At 46.4% G+C, this 18,314-nt stretch overlaps 1 protein-coding gene across 2 annotated transcripts in view; it reads left to right on the plus strand.

Moving 5' to 3' along the window:
- Positions 1–246: 246 nt before the first annotated feature.
- CACNG2 (calcium voltage-gated channel auxiliary subunit gamma 2) overlaps positions 247–18,314 on the plus strand; it is a 124,644-nt gene continuing 106,576 nt past the window's right edge. The window contains exon 1 of one of the 2 annotated variants that reach the window (XM_028747061.2): positions 247–1,745. In XM_028747061.2, coding sequence (XP_028602894.1) covers positions 1,535–1,745 — 211 coding nt within the window. In that variant the 5' untranslated portion in view covers positions 247–1,534. The remainder of the gene's footprint in view (positions 1,746–18,314) is intronic. The other variant, XM_028747060.2, reaches the window with a different exon arrangement.

The following is an 18,314-nucleotide window of genomic DNA, read 5'->3' on the forward strand; positions in this document are numbered from 1 at the left end:
CGTTGCATTTTCACTGTCTCCTAGGAAGAGAAACGGCTGATTGAAGTTTTGTGCTGGACTAATTGTGATGTGAGGAGCTCTGGGCACTTATTACTGGAATGAGCAGGCTGGATGGGGGAGCGGGCATGGGGGGGGGGAGCGCAGAGGATGAAAAGAGAGATCCAGCTACTCCTTTCTCTGAGCTCCTGAAGCGTAAGGGAGTAATCATTTCAGAATCTGGAAGGAGAGGGGTAAAAAAAACGCAAAGGATCACGCAGGAAGGCTAATCGCCCCCGCCCTTCCTGCACTTGAGAAACAAGAAGGGTTACTATCACTTGCAGATGCTCGGGAAGAGGATCTAGGAAGTGGAAGGTTGCCCCCCCCCCTCCCTCCTTCTCCTCCGCGCGCCCGCCAACCCTCCTCAGTTTTCCCAGCAGCACCCCGGGCAAAGAGGTAAAAGAGCTGTTCTTCAGCACCGCGGAGTGATCGGTGCAGGGGAGCTGTCCATTTCAGCACCACCACGTTAATGCAGTAGGTGGGAGCGGAACTAGCAAGGCAAGAAGAGGCGCGAGACACCGACGAGCAGCATATCCTGCAGCAAGCCTCCTGGTTCCCCTGATCTTCGGAAGCTTTGCAGAGAGGGGGGAGGAAGGGAAATCCGTCTTGCTTCTCCGGGAGAGACTCCCCCCTCCTCTGCCCATTTTACCACCACTACCAACATCACCACCAATCACAACAACCGCTGCTCTGCCGCTGCCGTGAAGAGGGGGGTGAAAAGCCATGGAAGGCAAAATCTCAGCACCTGTTCAGCTGAAATCAAGGGCTTACAATATACTGGCAAGTCTAGTTCGGTGGTAGAAAACGGGGAGCGGAGGGAAGATCTGGAACGAGAGCGAGCCAACAGACGAACAAAAACCCCACCAAAAAAAAAATATATATCCGAAGAAGATAACTGGAAAGAAAAGGGATTTTTCATGGCGCAGGCTGCAGAGCTGAGCAAGAAGACTGAAGGTTGCATCTCTGCTCTTACAGTCTCTAACTGTCTAGGTCCAGATAATGAGAGAGTGTGTTGAGGATGCTGTTTCTGTTGCCGCTGCTGCTGCTCCCCTGTTCACTGTGGAAGCCATCTCCAAATTAGCCATTACATATGGAAACTGGAGACCAGAATTTTAGAAAAAGGGATTAAGGCATCTCATTTTTTGGGGGGGTTATCTATTTTTTCCTTTATTTTATTTTTATATAATATATATATATATATAATATTAACCGCCGGAACGTTTCTCTTTTAAAAGGCAAGCCTCTTCCCGTGTGATTTTTTTTTCCATTTACACTGATTCCGTGGGCTTTCTTACCTCCCTTTTTTATGTATAGATTTCTCTCTATTGATCTCGAATAGATACCCATTATATTATTATTATTGCTATTATTACTATTATTATTCTTACTAGAGGAAATATTATTCTTTTATTTTATTATTAACATACAAACACACACACACACACACACACACAGCCCAAGAATCAGAAGGCGTTGGGTATTTGTATAATGAAGAATTATGGGGCTCTTTGACAGAGGTGTTCAGATGCTTTTAACCACCGTTGGTGCTTTCGCTGCCTTCAGCCTCATGACCATAGCTGTGGGGACCGATTACTGGCTTTACTCCAGAGGGGTTTGCAAGATGAAAGGTACCGGTGATAATGAAACCAGCAAAAAGAACGAAGAAGTCATGACCCATTCTGGATTATGGAGAACCTGCTGCTTGGAAGGTATTTGATTCCGAAGCTCAACCTCTCCCCCACTCCCCGTCCCCACTCCGTCCCATTCCCTCCCATCTCCCCCCCCCCCAAAAAATCTCCCCCGTTCCACCATTTTCTCGCTCCAACCCTGCCGCCATGGAGCCAGGATGCTTGGGTTAGTTTCTGAGGAAAAGCAGTAAAGTTAGAAATAGCTCAGGTACACGTCCCCATTCTGTCCCCGCTAACCCCTCTTTCCCTTGTCCCCCTGGAAACCCTGTTAATGTGATCAATGATCTCTGTATTGTGAAAACATCAAAGGGACCGTCTTGTTAAAGCGTGTGTGTGTGTGTGTGTGTGTGTGTGTGTGTGTGTGTGTGTGTGTTCGAGCCGCCTCTTTCCGGATTCTTTACAGTTCCTTTTTGGAAAGCGAGCAAAATGTTATATTATTGGAGTGCGCTGTTGGCTTCTAATGACGGGGCGGTTGGAAGGGGGGGGGCGGAATAATTGGTCTCCTTTTGCGAATGGATGTTGATGACGAGAAGTCTGGGAGAGTGAAAAGAGGGGGGAAAGAGGCAGAGCAACTTCCTATGTCTGGTGGCGTGTTCTGCCCCCACACCCCCGCTTCCTCACATGTACAATTTCTTAGCATCAACAACAGATCTTGTTATGTCTCGGCTGCCTAATTGGGTAAACTCGAATGTTCCCAGTTTTCTCTAGCGGAGTTTGCGAGGGGCTTTCGTAACGTCTCCTCCAGGCTGCTTATATACAGCTTGGCTGTGTGTGGCTTATTTATTCTTTCTATTATTATTATTATTATTATTATTATTATTATTATTATTATTAGGCTGGTTTCAAGGGTGGGAGAGATCTGTATGCCCTTCTCTCGCCAAATGAACAAGTGGTGGAGAGAGGAAGGGGAGGGGAGAAGGGACAAAACCCTTTCCCTCTCTTCCCACCTCCCCACCCTCTGTAATAAGAAAGTGAACAAGAGCAAGTCCTCTCGCACCCGGATTGACATGTCTGATGGCAGCAGGAGAATCACTACGGCAGCCAGTTTTTGAAATCAGACGCTGGAAATAGGAGGAGGGGGTCCGGGGCTTTGCTTTGAAATGTGCTATTCAGCATGGCTCTCTCGGTATAGATGTGCAGGGCTGCGAGGGGGGGCGAGGGAGAGAGGGAGGGAGGGATGGAGCTGGGGGGGGCTCTTCAGATCGTGCGTGGAAAGAAGGAAGGGAGGCTGATGCAAACGTGGGGTGTTTTGTGGGCACGCAAAGCCTCGCCGTAATCAGACCGTCTGTTTTAAGAATAGAAGCTAACTTGGGGGTGGGGGGAGCGGGGGATGGGTGGGCACACACGCAGCATGTACATGGCTTGCCTCGCGTCCCCGCCTCAAACCCCAAGCTGAGGCCGATCGCGCTCGCCGGCGATGCCTCGGGGGTGCTGGGGGGGGGGCAGATCCCGCAAAATAGGATGGCGGGGAAAGGGAGCAGGGTACTGGGAAGAGAAGATCAACCTCTCTCCGCTCGTCGTTCATGGCCTCTCTTGCCCCCAAGCCCACACCCGCCCCCTTTTTATAAAAATAGGGGAAAGTAAGAAGTAAGCGAGGGGGGGCGGGTTGGACCTGCTGTTTGCAAATGGTTGTGACCGGGAAGAATAGCGACATTCCCCCCCCCCCTTATTCTTGGTGCAAACGGTTGAGTGATGGCTGAACATGTTTTGAATAGCTAAGTGACTTCATTGAGCGATGGTCTGTTTGACGCATACTGCATTTGGTGCCCTTTCTCTCTCCAAGCCGCTGCCTTTTAACATATTCTGCAGAGGACTTCCATGCTGAATACTCTATGCTATCTCCCAGCCAGAGAGAGGCGGGTGGGGGGTGGGGAGGAATCAATATCGGAAAATTAATCGGCGGCGTTTTAAACACGCCAACAACACACACACCCCTCCAGAGAAGCGAATCTATCTGGAAATCTCTTCCCCTAAACACACACACACACAAATATTAAGAGCCTGTCAGGCTGCACTATTCATTAACGTGGAAGAAAAGGAGAGGCATCGATCGAACTGACGAGATCCCTGTCTTCCAAAAAGCGAAAGGAAAGAGGCGGGATTGCCTCGGGGGCTTGGGGGGGGAGGGGAGGGGAGGGGGCTGCAGAAAAGCCTTCCCGATCGGTGTCTTTTAGGATGAGGAGCCGATGAGGATGACTGCTGCTGCTGGGAGCAGTCTGGAGCGCCAATGAGGCGATCTTCCCGGGGGCAGGAGAGAGAGAATAAATAAATGTGGCATGAGTCCGCTTGTGCTTCTGGATCCACAGACACGTATCTCTGGCTACGAGGCATTTGGTGCGGGGTGGCGGCGTGTGCAGGGGGTGGGGGGGGCGGTGCGGGTCGCTCAGGGAGGGAGGAAGAGAGGAGGAGAAGCTAGGCTCTCTTTCTCCTTCCTCCCATTTTGCACGAGCCTCCCCCCCCCCCACTCCGCACCAGCTCCCCTCCCCCACACACCCTCCCCTTCCCGGCAGCTCGCCTGGGCTGAGATCGCCCGTCGATTAAAAGGGCAAGGATCTTTTAATTAAAAGCTCCTAATTGTGCCCATCCCGAGACGTGCCGTCAGCCTTTTTAACTCGGCAGCTAGTGTGTGTATGTGTGTGTGTTGCGTGTGTGCGCGCGTTTGTGTTTGTGCTCGCAGCCCCGTTTGCGTGTTTTGGAAAATCGCAGCCCTGCAAAAGGGGTGTGAGAAGAGCAGAGGCAACCGCCTGGGCTGCTGTCACGGCGGCGCCCCCCCCCCCTACGTTAGATGGGGAGGGTGCTCTTCTGCACACACACACACACACACACACACACACACACACACACAGGCCCAGGCACGGCACACCACCGGCCCTGCTCCGCTGAGCGTGCAGCTGAAGTTTCCCTGAGAACACCCCGTCCCTCCACTCGGGGGTGGAGGGAACCCCCAAAGGGAAGCAGCCTGGATGGCACACTCCGCCTGTTGCTCGCCCATCGCCGGAAGCGACGCCGGGTGGGGAGACATGCAACTTTGTATGGGGGGATGGACGAGGGTCGCTGCTAGCCCAGGGTTAGTCAGCAGCGCTGCTGGGGCGCTAGATCAGGACAGCCGATCTCCTAAGCTGCAAAGCACACAAGCTCCTGGGCCGAGGTTGGCTTTGCCCGGGGGCCTTTCCAGTCGAAGGCAGCAGAAGCAGAAAGAGACTTGGCTTTTTTCGACTCCCCAGAAGAATAAGCATTAAGTGGCTCTGGGGTTCAGGGAAGCTACGTCGAGAGGCATTCTTTCAGATCTCCCTTTCTCTCTCTCGCTCTTCAGTCCCCCTCTTTTTTAATCGTGTCGTTTGACCTCGTGGGAAGACTCCCTGGCTGGGTTTGAAAGTCGCCCATTGGGGAAGGACTCTAGCTATTTCTCACCTCCCCCCCCCCCCACTTAGCTGTAATATTGGAAAGTGAGACAAAAGAACAAAAACTGGAAGGTTTGCTTTGTTTTGTTTCCAAAGGAAGATTGGGCATTTATCCCTTAGGGTCGCTCTACTTCTATTTGCCATCTATGTATGCTTACAAAGAAGTAAACCCCACTGAATATAGTGGGACTTGCTCTCAGGTCAGTGTGCATAGGATTGCAGCCTTAGAAGGCTTGTGGCCTTGGAGAAAATGGGTTGCATTAGAGTCCCACTGCACCAGCCGCCCTCCCTGCAAATCCGTGGTCTTAGAATAGGCTCTGATTTTTCCATGAGAGTGTACAAAAATGGCACCAAATGCTAGTTTGTCCTTATATCAGTGCTTAGTTTACAAGAGAGGTTTTTGCAATGCCCCCGCTTAGCTACTGTTTTTAGAATACCACAGGTGATCACAGTTTAGCTAAAATTGGAGGGGGTAGCAAGGTGAGCTTGTGGATTTAATTCAGTGGCCCCTATCTTTTCTATCATAATTGGAGCATTGCCTTATATCTAGCTAGGACTGTGATATGCAGTGTTTGGTGCATCTTTCAGTTGTGAGATACTATGGCTTTTGTTAAATAAGGATCAAATCCACATCATTTCGAGAAGGCATGTATGCAAACAATATTTTTCATGTAAAACTAATGGTGCTTTTGTTGCTCATTTGTGGAATATACAAATCATTTTGGCTGTAGGAATATGACATTTCCCTACAATAACATCTTACTCTAGCAACAACATGTGATTATGCATAAGTGCCACAGTCCTTTACTGTAGGTACTGCCTCCTCAATGTTGTCCTGGGCAAGGGTCTCTAGTCTGGGGCTAGTTAGCTTCATGACCAATTTGTTGGTGAACTTGAATGTCAGTGAATTGCAAGAGTTCCAAAAGACAAGCTTAGGCCAAGGTGAACTCCAGATTGCCCAGTGGCCTTTGCAGCTCTAATGAGTAGAAGGATAGATGGATACTGCTAGTAAGAGAGGAGTGCCATTGCACTCAGGCCTTGCTCTTGAGCTTCCTATAAGCATCAGGCTGGCCACTGTCAGAACAGGATGCTGAGCTAATGGGTCTTTGGCCTGATCCAGCAGGGCTCTTTTCATGTCCTTTTTCACAGAGTGATGAAACTCCTCCCTCTCCATGCCCACACTCTATTGTAGACCTTTTTCTGTTCCAGTCCTGTTGGAAGTCAATGAGACTACATTCAAATAAACATGGATAGGTATGAGTAGCACAAGGTTTTGTGTGTGCGTGTTGGTTATATCAGAGACTGAGCAGTCAGTCATGTATTGTACCACTCCAGTGTTGGACTACTTAGACATCCCAGTAAGACTTTTCTTCTTATTTTCTTTTTCTTTTCACGAAACAGCAAACACCAAGTAGTTGCCAATGTTCTCTACCCTACCGCTCTGCCACTTTGTGACAGTTCAGTCTTTGAAAACCCTTGACTGTTTTTAAAAAAGTTATGTTTCTCTTATTTATTTATTTGAAAGTCCTGTTGCTCTTTATTTACTTATTTTGTAAACAAGCAAGCAGTAGTGTGGCTGTTGCCACCCTGTATTGTGTTTCGCCAGGATATCATACTGCTCTTGCCTTTGAATCAGAACCTGCAGACATTGATATTTAGTTGGATCACACCTTGGCAGAATCAAATGCTAGTGAGAACTGGGGGGGGGGGGTGCAGCATCTGACAGCATGCAGGTCAGACCTAGTTCTTGAAGCAAATTCATCTTGTCCATGTAAAAGCTTTTTTTTTCCCCCAATTTTACTAATGAAGAAAAACATTTGTTTATTCATTCATTTTGAAAATGTGTAAGAAACAGAGATATTCCACAATGAATGTTTAATCTCCCTTTTGGACCTTGTATGCAATACATACATGTTTGTATGTCATGTGTGTGTTCCATAAAGATGGAATGGCATATATTATACTTCACCCATGCATGTATGCAGAAGCAGCTTCAGAAAGAGGAAATGTAAAGTGGGGTGGGCACAGTCAATTCTTCAGTTCTCCTCCCCACATCAACACTTCCCAGGCTGCTTTTCCACCACAGTGATCATAAAACATGTGTTTGCCAGAGCAAACTGTGAAACCCTTAATGCAGAGAAGCAGGTGGAAGGTGCTGTGATGCCCTCAAGAAGTTGCGGAACTCCAGCTCCCACCAACCCCAACCACCACAGCCAATGATCAGGGATGATGCTGGAGGCCCACAGGTTCCCCAATCCTGCCTTAATGTTTGATGTTGGTAACTTTGTTGTAGTCAAAGGGAGGGGTGACAAAACACTATTTGGCCTCACTGTCCGTGGAATAAAACATTCCTCCGCCTGAAATGAAAAGTTGGCCATCCCTGATTTAGAATATCATGCACTGAGCTTTTACTAGGGATTTTTTCAAGGAGAGTTACTTTGATCCTCAAGAGATTGGTTTAATCAGGGCTCCTGATGAAAATAGGTGTAGGGTGGGAGGGAGGGAAATATCATTTAAAAAATCACTGATGTAATTATGATTACTGAGCTAGTGTATATTACATGCTCCAAACAGCTAGCATGTATGATATGAATACTATATACAGTATTTCAAATAAAAGAGGCTGTGATTTGTTGGGTGGAAATGTGCAAAGGCTTATGTCCACCTAGATGTTGTGGACAATGACTCACATCAGCCCCTGCCAGCATGGTCAATGGTCAGGTATGGTGGGAGTTGTAGCCCAGCAACTTTGGAATAGGACCACACTGGCTGCCCCTGGTCTAGAGTGTCTTCTCTTAATCAAGACAGCCATATACATAGCCTGGTGGCTGTCTCAGTTCTGGCTTCTCCTGTTTCAACTATCAGTTGTTTTTATTCACTCATTCATTCATTCCTTATACTTCTAACCTACCTTTCAACACAAAGTCACTAGGATGAGTTAGCTACACCTAATCCATAGATAGACAGCTACCACCTAACCCAGGGGTGGAGAATTTGTGGCCCTCCAGATGCTGTTGTATCCCACCTCCCATCACCTCCAGCTAGCATGGTCAATGAGATTATGGGAATTGTAGTCTGGCAATATCTGGAGGGCCAAACGTTAGGTGTCCTGTCCTAACCCTAATCCTTAGACAGTTCATACTCTATATTCAGCCAAGGGAAACCACCGCTTCATACAAAGTGATCTCCTACAAAATGAAAGACAACAGCAGGTGCTTATACCCCAACTCATGATTAGAATTGCCACCAACATTTTGCCTGAAGCGGAATTTGCCATGAGTCTCTAGTTCCAGCTCTGAGAAAACCAGCAGAATTCCAAGGAGGCAGGGACAAAAGAAGGCAGTTACACATCTGTACAAATGATTATCAAAAAGTGCTGAGCATGCATCCCTGCAGACAAATCAGGTTTTAATCTTCTCCTTTCTTCTTGGGCACGAGAGTCAAACCTTGAAGCTCAGATCCATCCTGGAGGGCTTTCTTCCTCATGGCTGGATTGAACAAAGATGTCAGCCCCCAGCTGCACTGACATTCCAAAATATACTGTTTTCCTCATCTGAACGAAGAGTTCCGGTCCACCCCTAGAATATTATTCATCTCATTAGATTAGGTTCCCCACACAGGCTCCTTCGTTGGCATGTATTAGAACCATCACATCTTAATACTTTATTATTACTATTTTTCTTTTATTTTTGCTCTTGGCCATTCTGTCTTTTTTGCTGCAGCAGGCTCTAGTTTTCCAAGTTGGGGAAAGCTGGGAAGAGACCTTTTGGATTTTTAATTGCTCGTTTGTATGTCAAGCAGCTGAAATCAGCAAACTCTTATCAGCCATCTTATCCCTTCCTGCAAAGCTCTTTCTTTGATGGCCATTTCCCTCTTAGCCTCTATCTATTAATTTTGATGAATGCTATTTCTGAGCCCTGGTTAAATCTCCATAACTAGGGACTAATTTGGTCTTCCTTTTTACAGAAATCCAGAAGCCAAAAGGAGATTGGCTCACTGATGCCTCACAAAGCAAACCGGGATGACTTTGATTTTCTTTCACTGCACGGTTATTGGGGTTGTCATGTCATTACTATCAGAGGAGGGATTGGTCTTGGAGGCTTGCATGTGGGGCAACAGGCAGAGAGCACAATCGACTGAGAGTGAGCGTGTGTGCTGCACAAGAGGTTAGACATCCCTGTGGATTTGCCTGGTGTGAAGGCAAGTAATTGAATGGAGGCTGGTGATGAAAAGAATCCCAGCCAAGAGACCCTTTCTGAAGGAAATTAACGAGCTCATTGCTCCCTCTTTGCAGCTTGTCATAGCTGAGCAGTGCAGTGTGCAGATGTGTTTGAGTGCAATTTCAACCAACACATAAGCCAAGCGTTGACATACACCGAGGCGGAAGGCAGGCAGGCTGCATTCTCACTTTTCTGACATTTCCTTGACCTGTGCAGAACCCCTGCTATTCAGCCTCAGTCCCCCCATATTTTCCTGCCAGCATTATTTAGGCACGGTTCATCTCCTGGCTCTGTGATCTGAGTTTTCCACCCCAAGGCCCCTATATAATTTTGCCAATGCACCTTGGTCTCAGCTTGTTCTCAACTTCGGAATCCTTCTCATATTAATCAATCCCCAGCAGAGCTTTTGCCAATACACCCTCAATCTTGATTTGCTGTAATAGCCGGTTTTCCCGTTCTGGAGTCTCTGCAGTGCTTTACATCCTCTGTTTTGCCAGACCAAACTCCTGCTATTTGTGCTAGGACTCGCACAGCTTTGCTCATGCACGTCCAGCCTGATTTATAATACCCCTCGCTGTTCCAGCCTTAGATTTCCTCTGAGCACAACACAGTTAATTGCTGTGGATTAAGGCAGGGTGGTTGTATCTTTGCAGAAAGGCCCAGATACAGCACTGTGTCTCATGCAGAGCAGCAAGTGATTGCCCAATACATTGCGCACATTCGAGTGGCAGGCTGTCCATATGCAGCAAGGGTTGAGAGAGGGCCATAGCTCAGTAGATGAGTTCAAGCCATGCTATAGGAGGTTCATTCCTTAGCATCTCTGGGTTGTTGGGTTTAAAAGGAAAAAAACTCAAATAGCAGGACTGGGTAATTTCTCTGTCTGAGGATCTGGAGAGTGGCTGCCTATCAAGGTAGATGACACAGGACACGATGAGACCTTCTGCCTGAGTGCAGAGACTTGCTTGTTAAGGAAATGCCATCGGGGCAGGAGCTTGAAGCAGAAGTCCAGGCCCCACTCAGCAGAAGGATCAGAAAGGCCATAAACAGGCTTGCCTGGTGCCTTCGTTATATATGTTTAGGTGCCAAGCAAAAACATTCCTCTTCTCCCAGTGTGGTGTAGTGGTTAAGAGCGGTAGTCTCCTAATCTGGGGAACCGGGTTCGCGTCTCCGCTCCTCCACATGCAGCTGCTGGGTGATCTTGGGTTAGTCACACTTCTTTGAAGTCTCTCAGCCCCACTCACCTCACGGAGTGTTTGTTGTGGGGGAGGAAGGGAAAGGAGAATGTTAGCCGCTTTGAGACTCCTTAAAGGGAGTGAAAGGCGGGATATCAAATCCAAACTCTTCTTCCTCTTCAGGCCTTTGGCTAATTAAATAATCTGTGGCCTTTTAAACTGTGGGAGGGGGATATTGTTATTGTTGGCTATCAGGGTATGTTTTTTGGGGGAGCCTATATGGTCAACCATCCTGTGATCCTCGGATGAAGGGTGGTTTAGAAATGTAATAAAGAAAAGAAAACATTGCAAGGCCAGCTTACCAAATTTTGAAATAAGCAAAGTAATATGCATTACCATCTCAAGAGAACCCAACCCCAACCCTGCAAGATCATTATGTCCACTAAATGTATCACTGTCTGAGTGAATGCAAGCCACATAGGTCCATCTGTTGGATAGAGCTGGTGGGTTTCGCACAGCCCATGTGGTTTCTGTTGCTCTTGAGAGAGGTGTAGGATTGTCTGAAGAAAGGGGTTAGATGAGGTTATTTTGGAAGGCGGAAGCAGAGGCACAGGTTTGATGGGCTTCGTGGTCCTCCAAATATTGTTTCCTGGTTTGGCTTTATTTCACTCTGCAGAAGGATAGAGGAGGATAGTGACACCTGATGAGGTGGAGATTACCAGGGGTAGGCGACCACATGTCAGATATATTGCTGAATTTAGGCCCCACCAGAATGGCTAATGGTCAGGGATGCCCAGAACCCTAGTCAAATAATATCTGATGGGTACCATGTGGCCTACCCTTAGGTTAGGCTATCATGAGATATGCAAGCCTAAAAGATGAAGTGTTAAAGACTGTATAACCATCAAGAGCAAAGAGCAACGTGGCTGCTGTGCAAGGGGGGTGATGGATGGCTTAACGTTGTCCTGGAATGCACCATAAATTGCCGCCTTCAGGAGAGTGAGAAAGAAACTGTAGTGAGAAGGATGTGGATCTGCAGTGTAGCAGCAGCAGCATCACTGCCATGCAATGCAATTGCACAGAGACACAGATAATATTCTGACTTTTTCCACGGATACGAATAACGTTCTCTTTCGACTATCAAATCCTTCTTCTCCCTCTCCCCATGCGGTCCCAGAATTGTGTAGCCTAAAGTAAACCCCTGTGCACATGCATGCTTATGTGATCTTGCTTTGGGGCCAAGGGAAATTGAGCCTAAATAAAACACAATTCCATCTAGATCTCAGAGCACTGAGGATTTTGCCCTCCCCCACCTGCTGTGCCAATAGGTTTCCCAATCAAACTGGGAAGTGTATCTTATTTCAGGGAGAGCCTGGCCTGCACCATTATCGCACTGTTCTTTGCTTCCTGAGGCAGCATTTGCTGGGAAAGAAGAATGCAGCTTGGCACAATAGGCATGTTCCCTTTTCAAAGGAAAAGGGGAAATGCTTTACCAAATTGTACAGCGGCTAATTTTCCCCCATCATAGTTTTTCTTCAAACCTATAAAAAGAAATAGGGTAGGGCAAGGAACATTTTTAAAATATATATATATAAAAGACAAGCATTCAATAAAGATACCCAGTCGTGGCACATATTTTTCTTATCTGCATGAAAAAGCAGAAAATTGTTTGATTTTTAATATATATATATATTTTTCACTGTCAAGGAGGGGAAGCTTCAGGTGCCAAGATAACATGGGTGGTGGCCCTGTGTACTATGCACAATTGCTTCTCTACCCACCCCCACCCCACTGTCCCCGCACCAACATACACATCCTGAGCATTTATTTTTTTTAGGGCACCATTTGCTACTTTGCCTCAGGCAGCAAAATGCTTTAGGCCAGCCATGCTTGGGAGAAATAAACATAAAGGAACGTGCCCCCCCCCCAAATCTCTCTTTAGATCTCCTTTGACTGGTCTGCCCTCCCTCAATCTACGTTCCCAGTTATCTGTTCTCCATTCTTTTCTTTTTTTAAATAGATTTTATTAAAGATTTTCTTGGGTTAAAAAAGTACACACATCATCTCTGTTTTCAGGTCATAAAGTCTTTTTTTTTACAGATCATTTATATTTTATGTGAGACTTTCGTGCTGTATACAGTATATGGTTGGGGGGAAGAGAGGTGGGGAGAGAGAGCAGCAAGGAAAGAAGGGGCTAGTAAACTTTCCTTCTTTTTACATCTTCATTCTTGCCTGTATTTTCTTCTCTCTGTTGCTTTTCTTTTATTCTATTCTTCCTCTTTTCCTTCTGGCATTTCTGCTTTCTGCCACCTTTCCCTTGCCTCCATGTTTCATTATCACGCCTGCAGCTTCGCCATATCACAACTTCTCACTACTGGGGTTGGGTTTATTTTCCCACCTTCACTCCAGCGGACTCACTTCTTTTGTATTATGGTCTTCACTGCTTTTTTCTTCACATCTCTTTTAAGATTGCCTTTTTGCTCCCTATCCCCTCTGCTTGAGTCCTCTTTCTTTCCTCAGCTGAGGAACAGGAAAGCTGCTGTCACTCGTAAGGGTAAGAAGAAACCATATTTCATATTTCTGTGCCTCCTCCTGAATGCACATGCCTTCCTCTACTCATGGCTTTCTCTCCTGTCACCTCTAAGGAGCAGGTCTCAGCATTAACACATATACAGCTCCTCTACAAGCTCTTGACCACCTTCACTGTGCAAACTTTGCTACGGCAAACAGAAGTTGGTCAAGATCAATTGCTATGATTTGTACTGGATTCAAAAGCCAAGATTCAAAAGCCCATAGTCTTGTCATATAACATCCATGCTATAGGAACAAGGTAGCAGATTCTCACCATAGATAAGAGCATGCAAAGTTGGAGTGTTTTTTGCAGGAGTAATACATAAGCTGGTCAGGAACAGCTGCAGGCAACATTTTGATGTGGCTATTCAAAGAACGTCCAGGTTATATAATGCATTTTTACCACTGATATTGGCCATCTTGGATTTCAGAACAGTTGAGAACATGACAGATCCATGTCCCAAAATGGTTATTCTCATCCGTCCAATAATAATTATGCTAAGCCATCTAATAAGGAACCAATTCATGGTTCAACAAAAAAGGCTTGGAGCTCCAAAGCCAGGTGAGCTTCAAAGCCTGGCCAGGACAGGGTGTTGCAGGGAACAACAATCACACCATACATTTAAAGCACTTTAAAGAGTCATGACTCCCCTGCCCAAAGAATTCTGGAAGCTGTAGCTTGTTAAGGGCACTGAGAGTTGTTAGGAGACCCTATTCTCCTCCCAGAGCTATGATTCCCAGATTTCTCTGGGAGCAGTGAGTGATTGTTAAATCAGTCTGAGAATTATAGCTCTGGGGGAGGAATAGGGGCCTTCTAACAACTCACAGCACCACTAACAAACTACAACTCCCAGAATTCTTTGAGGAAACTGCTACTGTTTCAAGTGGTATCATAGTGACACCAGCCACTGCTGCAAGCATAGACCTTAGCACTGGCCTTTGGGGGATTTTTGAGGGATGGATACCATTGTTTTCATATTTCTTGAGTCTGAATTGCTAAGCTTGCTCACTTGCACCTTTACATTTTGTACTCATCCATTGTCCCTATCAACCTGAAACAGTCTCAGTTTTCTGGTACCTTTCTTCAATCAATATCTGCCCTTATTTTGTCTCTGTTTAAGAATGTAAAGCTTTAGTGCACATGGCTGGAGTTGCCAGTCTTTAGGTATCAGTTTCCTCTCTTTGATCACAAAACATTAACCCTCCATGTTGGGGCACTGAGTGGGACTACATCTGGTCTCTGTTTCGCCTGCACATACCTGCTCTTGCATGAATATCAACACACCTCGTTGTGCACAGCCAAGGCATAGGCAGCAGCTGGTGAAGTTATCTGTGACCCCATTCAGTATGACAACCTTTGGCAATTATGGTCCACCTCACCCCACCCCACTGTATCGTCAACTAAAATAAAATACATCATCTTTACTTCTAAACCAATAAAGGTCAGGCTGTTGCAGAAAAAAATGAATGCAACAACCTGTGTAGGGAAGAGCCTCCCTTAAGGTCTACTGGTGTATATTGGGTGGGGCTTAGGGAAAAGTGACAACCTGGATAGTATGAGTACACTGTTTTCAAACGGGAAATATTGAATGGCAGCAGCAAGGACCCTGTTCCCTCCAGGCATTACTGGATTCCAACTCCTATCAGTCCCAGTCATCATGGCCAAGAGTCAGAAATAATGGGAATTGTACTCCAACAACACCTGGAAGCCACAAGTTCCCCACATCTGTTTTAAAGTCAGAGGCATTGAACAAGGCCATGTTGCTGTGTTGGCAGCTGTCCTCCTTTGACAGAGGTGACTTTTCCATTGTACTGGAAGTAGAGGCAGGACAATAAATGAGAGAAATGAATGCTCTTCTGTGTTATGTGCATGTGGGGGTAAGTGACTTACATGGGGAAAGCAGTGTGCCATTTTTAAGAAGGGAAGGGCTGGTGCCTAGGTCTGATAGGAAGTCTGCATGCCAGACTCCTTCTGGATACTGTGGTTACTCAGTAGGGAAGAGAAGGCATTCTGTGCTTCTTCCAAATTGTCTTTCTTTTGTCCTGGAGTTGCCAACAATGTCCCAAGAGGATGGTCAGGGTGCAAAATTAAGCTGTGTGGCTGCTATCTGCAAGCATCGACATCCCAGCCCTTTGAGACTTTCTGGTCCCACATAAACCCAACTGGAGTGGGATGGTGACAATGATGAATTAGTATGACACTTTCATTAGCCAGAGTGCTTTATTGCCCCGGTTCCATTTCAGCAGAGGGAAGGACAGGCACCCCTGGGCCTGCCCAGTTCTGGTGGCCAAGCCCAGATGGGCAAAGCCAGGTCCTACAGTCCAACCTGCTAGCTGCTCTGCCCACTCTGCTTCCTTTTGCATCCATGAGAGTGTTTGCCAAGCATACAAACAGCATCGAACATGCAATCAATGCCATTGGTTGCTGCTCTGGGTTTGTTTTGCTCTTTTAAAATACATGTGAGAGACTGCCTAGTTTCTCTCACACACACGCTGGTGTAACTCATGAGTCACTCGGCTGAGGGGGGTGGGGAAAGAGAGATGGTTTTATATTTGGTACTGAAGCAGTTTAAGCAAGAAGAGAACTGGGCACTTATATAAGAAGCTGGCTTCTACTGAGTCAGACCAATGTTCCATAGACTAGCATCTATGCTGACCGGCAGGCGCTCTCAAGGCAGCTCTTTCTCTTCGTCTGCTGCTCTGAGATCCTATAACTAAAGATGCTAGAGTTTACCAGATGCCTGTCACCAAGCCTTTCCCTTCCTTCTGTTTTCACATAATTTAGAAACCATTTAGTTTTACGTCTCTCAGGAATCTTTTTTAGAGCAGGGAATGTATTTTCTGCCCTTTCTGATCTCCTCTGTTACACACACACACACACACACACACACACACACACACACACACATTTCATATTTTTTTTAATGCAGCTCAAATTTAGTCATGATTTGAGGGCTCCTTTGCACACCCTTCCTTCCAAAGTGTTCCCCTGACATGGGCTGAGGTTAGTGCTAAGCCAAAGTTTCTCAGAATCCATTATCCTGGGAGAATTCCTGAGTTTCCATTCTCTCTCTCTCTCTCTCTCTCTCTCACACACACACACACACACACACACACATGCATTCTTAGAAAAATAAGACCACCTTGCAAAATTTTCTCTGAATATTCTTCACTATTCTTTTTATGGGGGAGACGAGATGATGACTGCCATTCTTCCTCTCCCCTCCCCCTCGCCAGTACCCAAATATGCTAGGTCTAAGGCACAGTGGAGGAGCCAAAATAGTGGCCAGACTACCAAAGCAGTTGTTGTTGCTGCTGTTACTACTTATGGTGACAACAACAACAATATCTATCTATCTATCTATCTATCTATCTATCTATCTATCTATCTATCTATCATCTATCTATCATCTATCTATCATCTAATCTATCTATCATCTATCTATATCTATCTATCTATCTATCATCTATCTATCATCATCTGTCTATCTATCTATCTATCTATCTATCTATCTATCTATCTATCATCTATCTATATCTGTCTATCATCTATCCATCTACCCTTCCCACCTTTCTCCCAGTGCAGGACCCAAGGCAGCTCCAAGCATAAATTTAAACTAATAAAACAAATGCTGTTTTTCTAGCAAAAGAGGTGCCAGAACTCACCATGAGCACCTCCCTTGTTCTCTTGTCATGGTAATGGTATCCACCTGGAGTTCCAGCGAGTTCCAGCTGAAAAAAAGCCCTGGATACAACCAAAAACCCACAATAAATAAAACCCAGTTTTAAAAACCCAATTAAATTATTACACTATTAAAAACAGCACCAAATACACTTAAAACCTTTTAAAAGAGCGTGTGCATGCACGCACGCACACGTACAAAACCCACTCCCAAATGACCCTACCATAACATGCCAGTTAGTGGCCAAAGGCCTGTCAGATCAAACATGCCTTTGCCTGCCAGTGAAAGGAAAACAAAGAGAGAGGGAGCCCGCTTTGTCTCCTGTGTAAGGAAATATAGTCCTTCAGATAGACTGGACCCAAGCCATATAGGGCATTGTAGGTCATAGCCAGCATTTTGAACTGTGCCGCAACCCAAAATGGGAAAGGAAGAAGCTGTGCAACTCCTACTGCTAATGGGGAGTCCCACATGTGAGAAGCTGCTGCTCCAGCCAGTTTCTCTGCCCACAATTTGGGTAGAGAATTCTGAGAGGTGATTTGCTCTAGTTGCAACAATAGGAGGAAAATTCTCTTGGACAAATGAGAAGCTTACCAGGAGGAAAGGGGAAGTTAAAACAAGAGCCAATGACCACAAACCACATCCACGAGAAGTGACTGGTGAAGGTCATGATCCTTCCTATATCCGCTACCACTGGAACTGTTGACTACTTGGCATTTGAGGTCTTCCTGCAAACCCTCCGCCCTATACTGTTGCACATCACCCCAATCTCTGAGTGGTGCATAATTCCAGGGATTCCAAGCCCAGGGTCTGTGTTTCCTTTGAAATGAGACACAGTGTATGATATATGGTTTATTTACACATATCTGCAACCTGAGCCTACAGTGGAGGGGTTCACAGCATTAGCACCCCAAGAGGGCCTTCCTTCCCCCATAGCTGCAGCCTTGGATTCGAGCAGAAATCAAACGTCAATTTGAGGAAATGCCCTATCTTTTCATGACATTCCCTATCCTCAGCAGATGTGATCTTTCTGAAACCTAAAAGAAGACCTTTCCTTTTAAATGCATAATGCTATAAGCACTCACCAGCCCATGGAGCCCAGCGGACTTCTAAGGTCCCTACTTATTTCATTGATAAACTCCTATTGCGTAACAGCTGCATGATCTTTGGTGGAGCAGTTCCATACCAGCTGCTCACAGACATTTCCCAGGCCATAATCCCTTATTATGAGATTGGCAATTTGTTTCTGTGAATGTGCAAAAGAATGGCAGATGTGCTGTCTGAGCCTGGCTCTCTGCCCCCTCAGTTCCTTTGTCTTGCTGTCTCTTCTTTCTTCTGAGCCTTCAGTGGCTTGTTCTCCCCTGCCCTCTACATACTCCTCTTACTTTCACCTTAATCCCACCCTCAAGGACCTGCCAGGGACTGTCTGGATGCAGAGGAGTGGTGAGAGTTACCACCTGGGGAACCTGCAGGGGAAGAAGGCTCAGAGCCAGGGGATTGGTGGTGGGGTGATGATGTGTGGCCAGAGGGAGAAGAGGGAGCCAAC

Source organism: Podarcis muralis, chromosome 10 (genome assembly GCF_964188315.1).
Source record: "Podarcis muralis chromosome 10, rPodMur119.hap1.1, whole genome shotgun sequence".
Lineage (NCBI taxonomy): Eukaryota > Metazoa > Chordata > Lepidosauria > Squamata > Lacertidae > Podarcis > Podarcis muralis.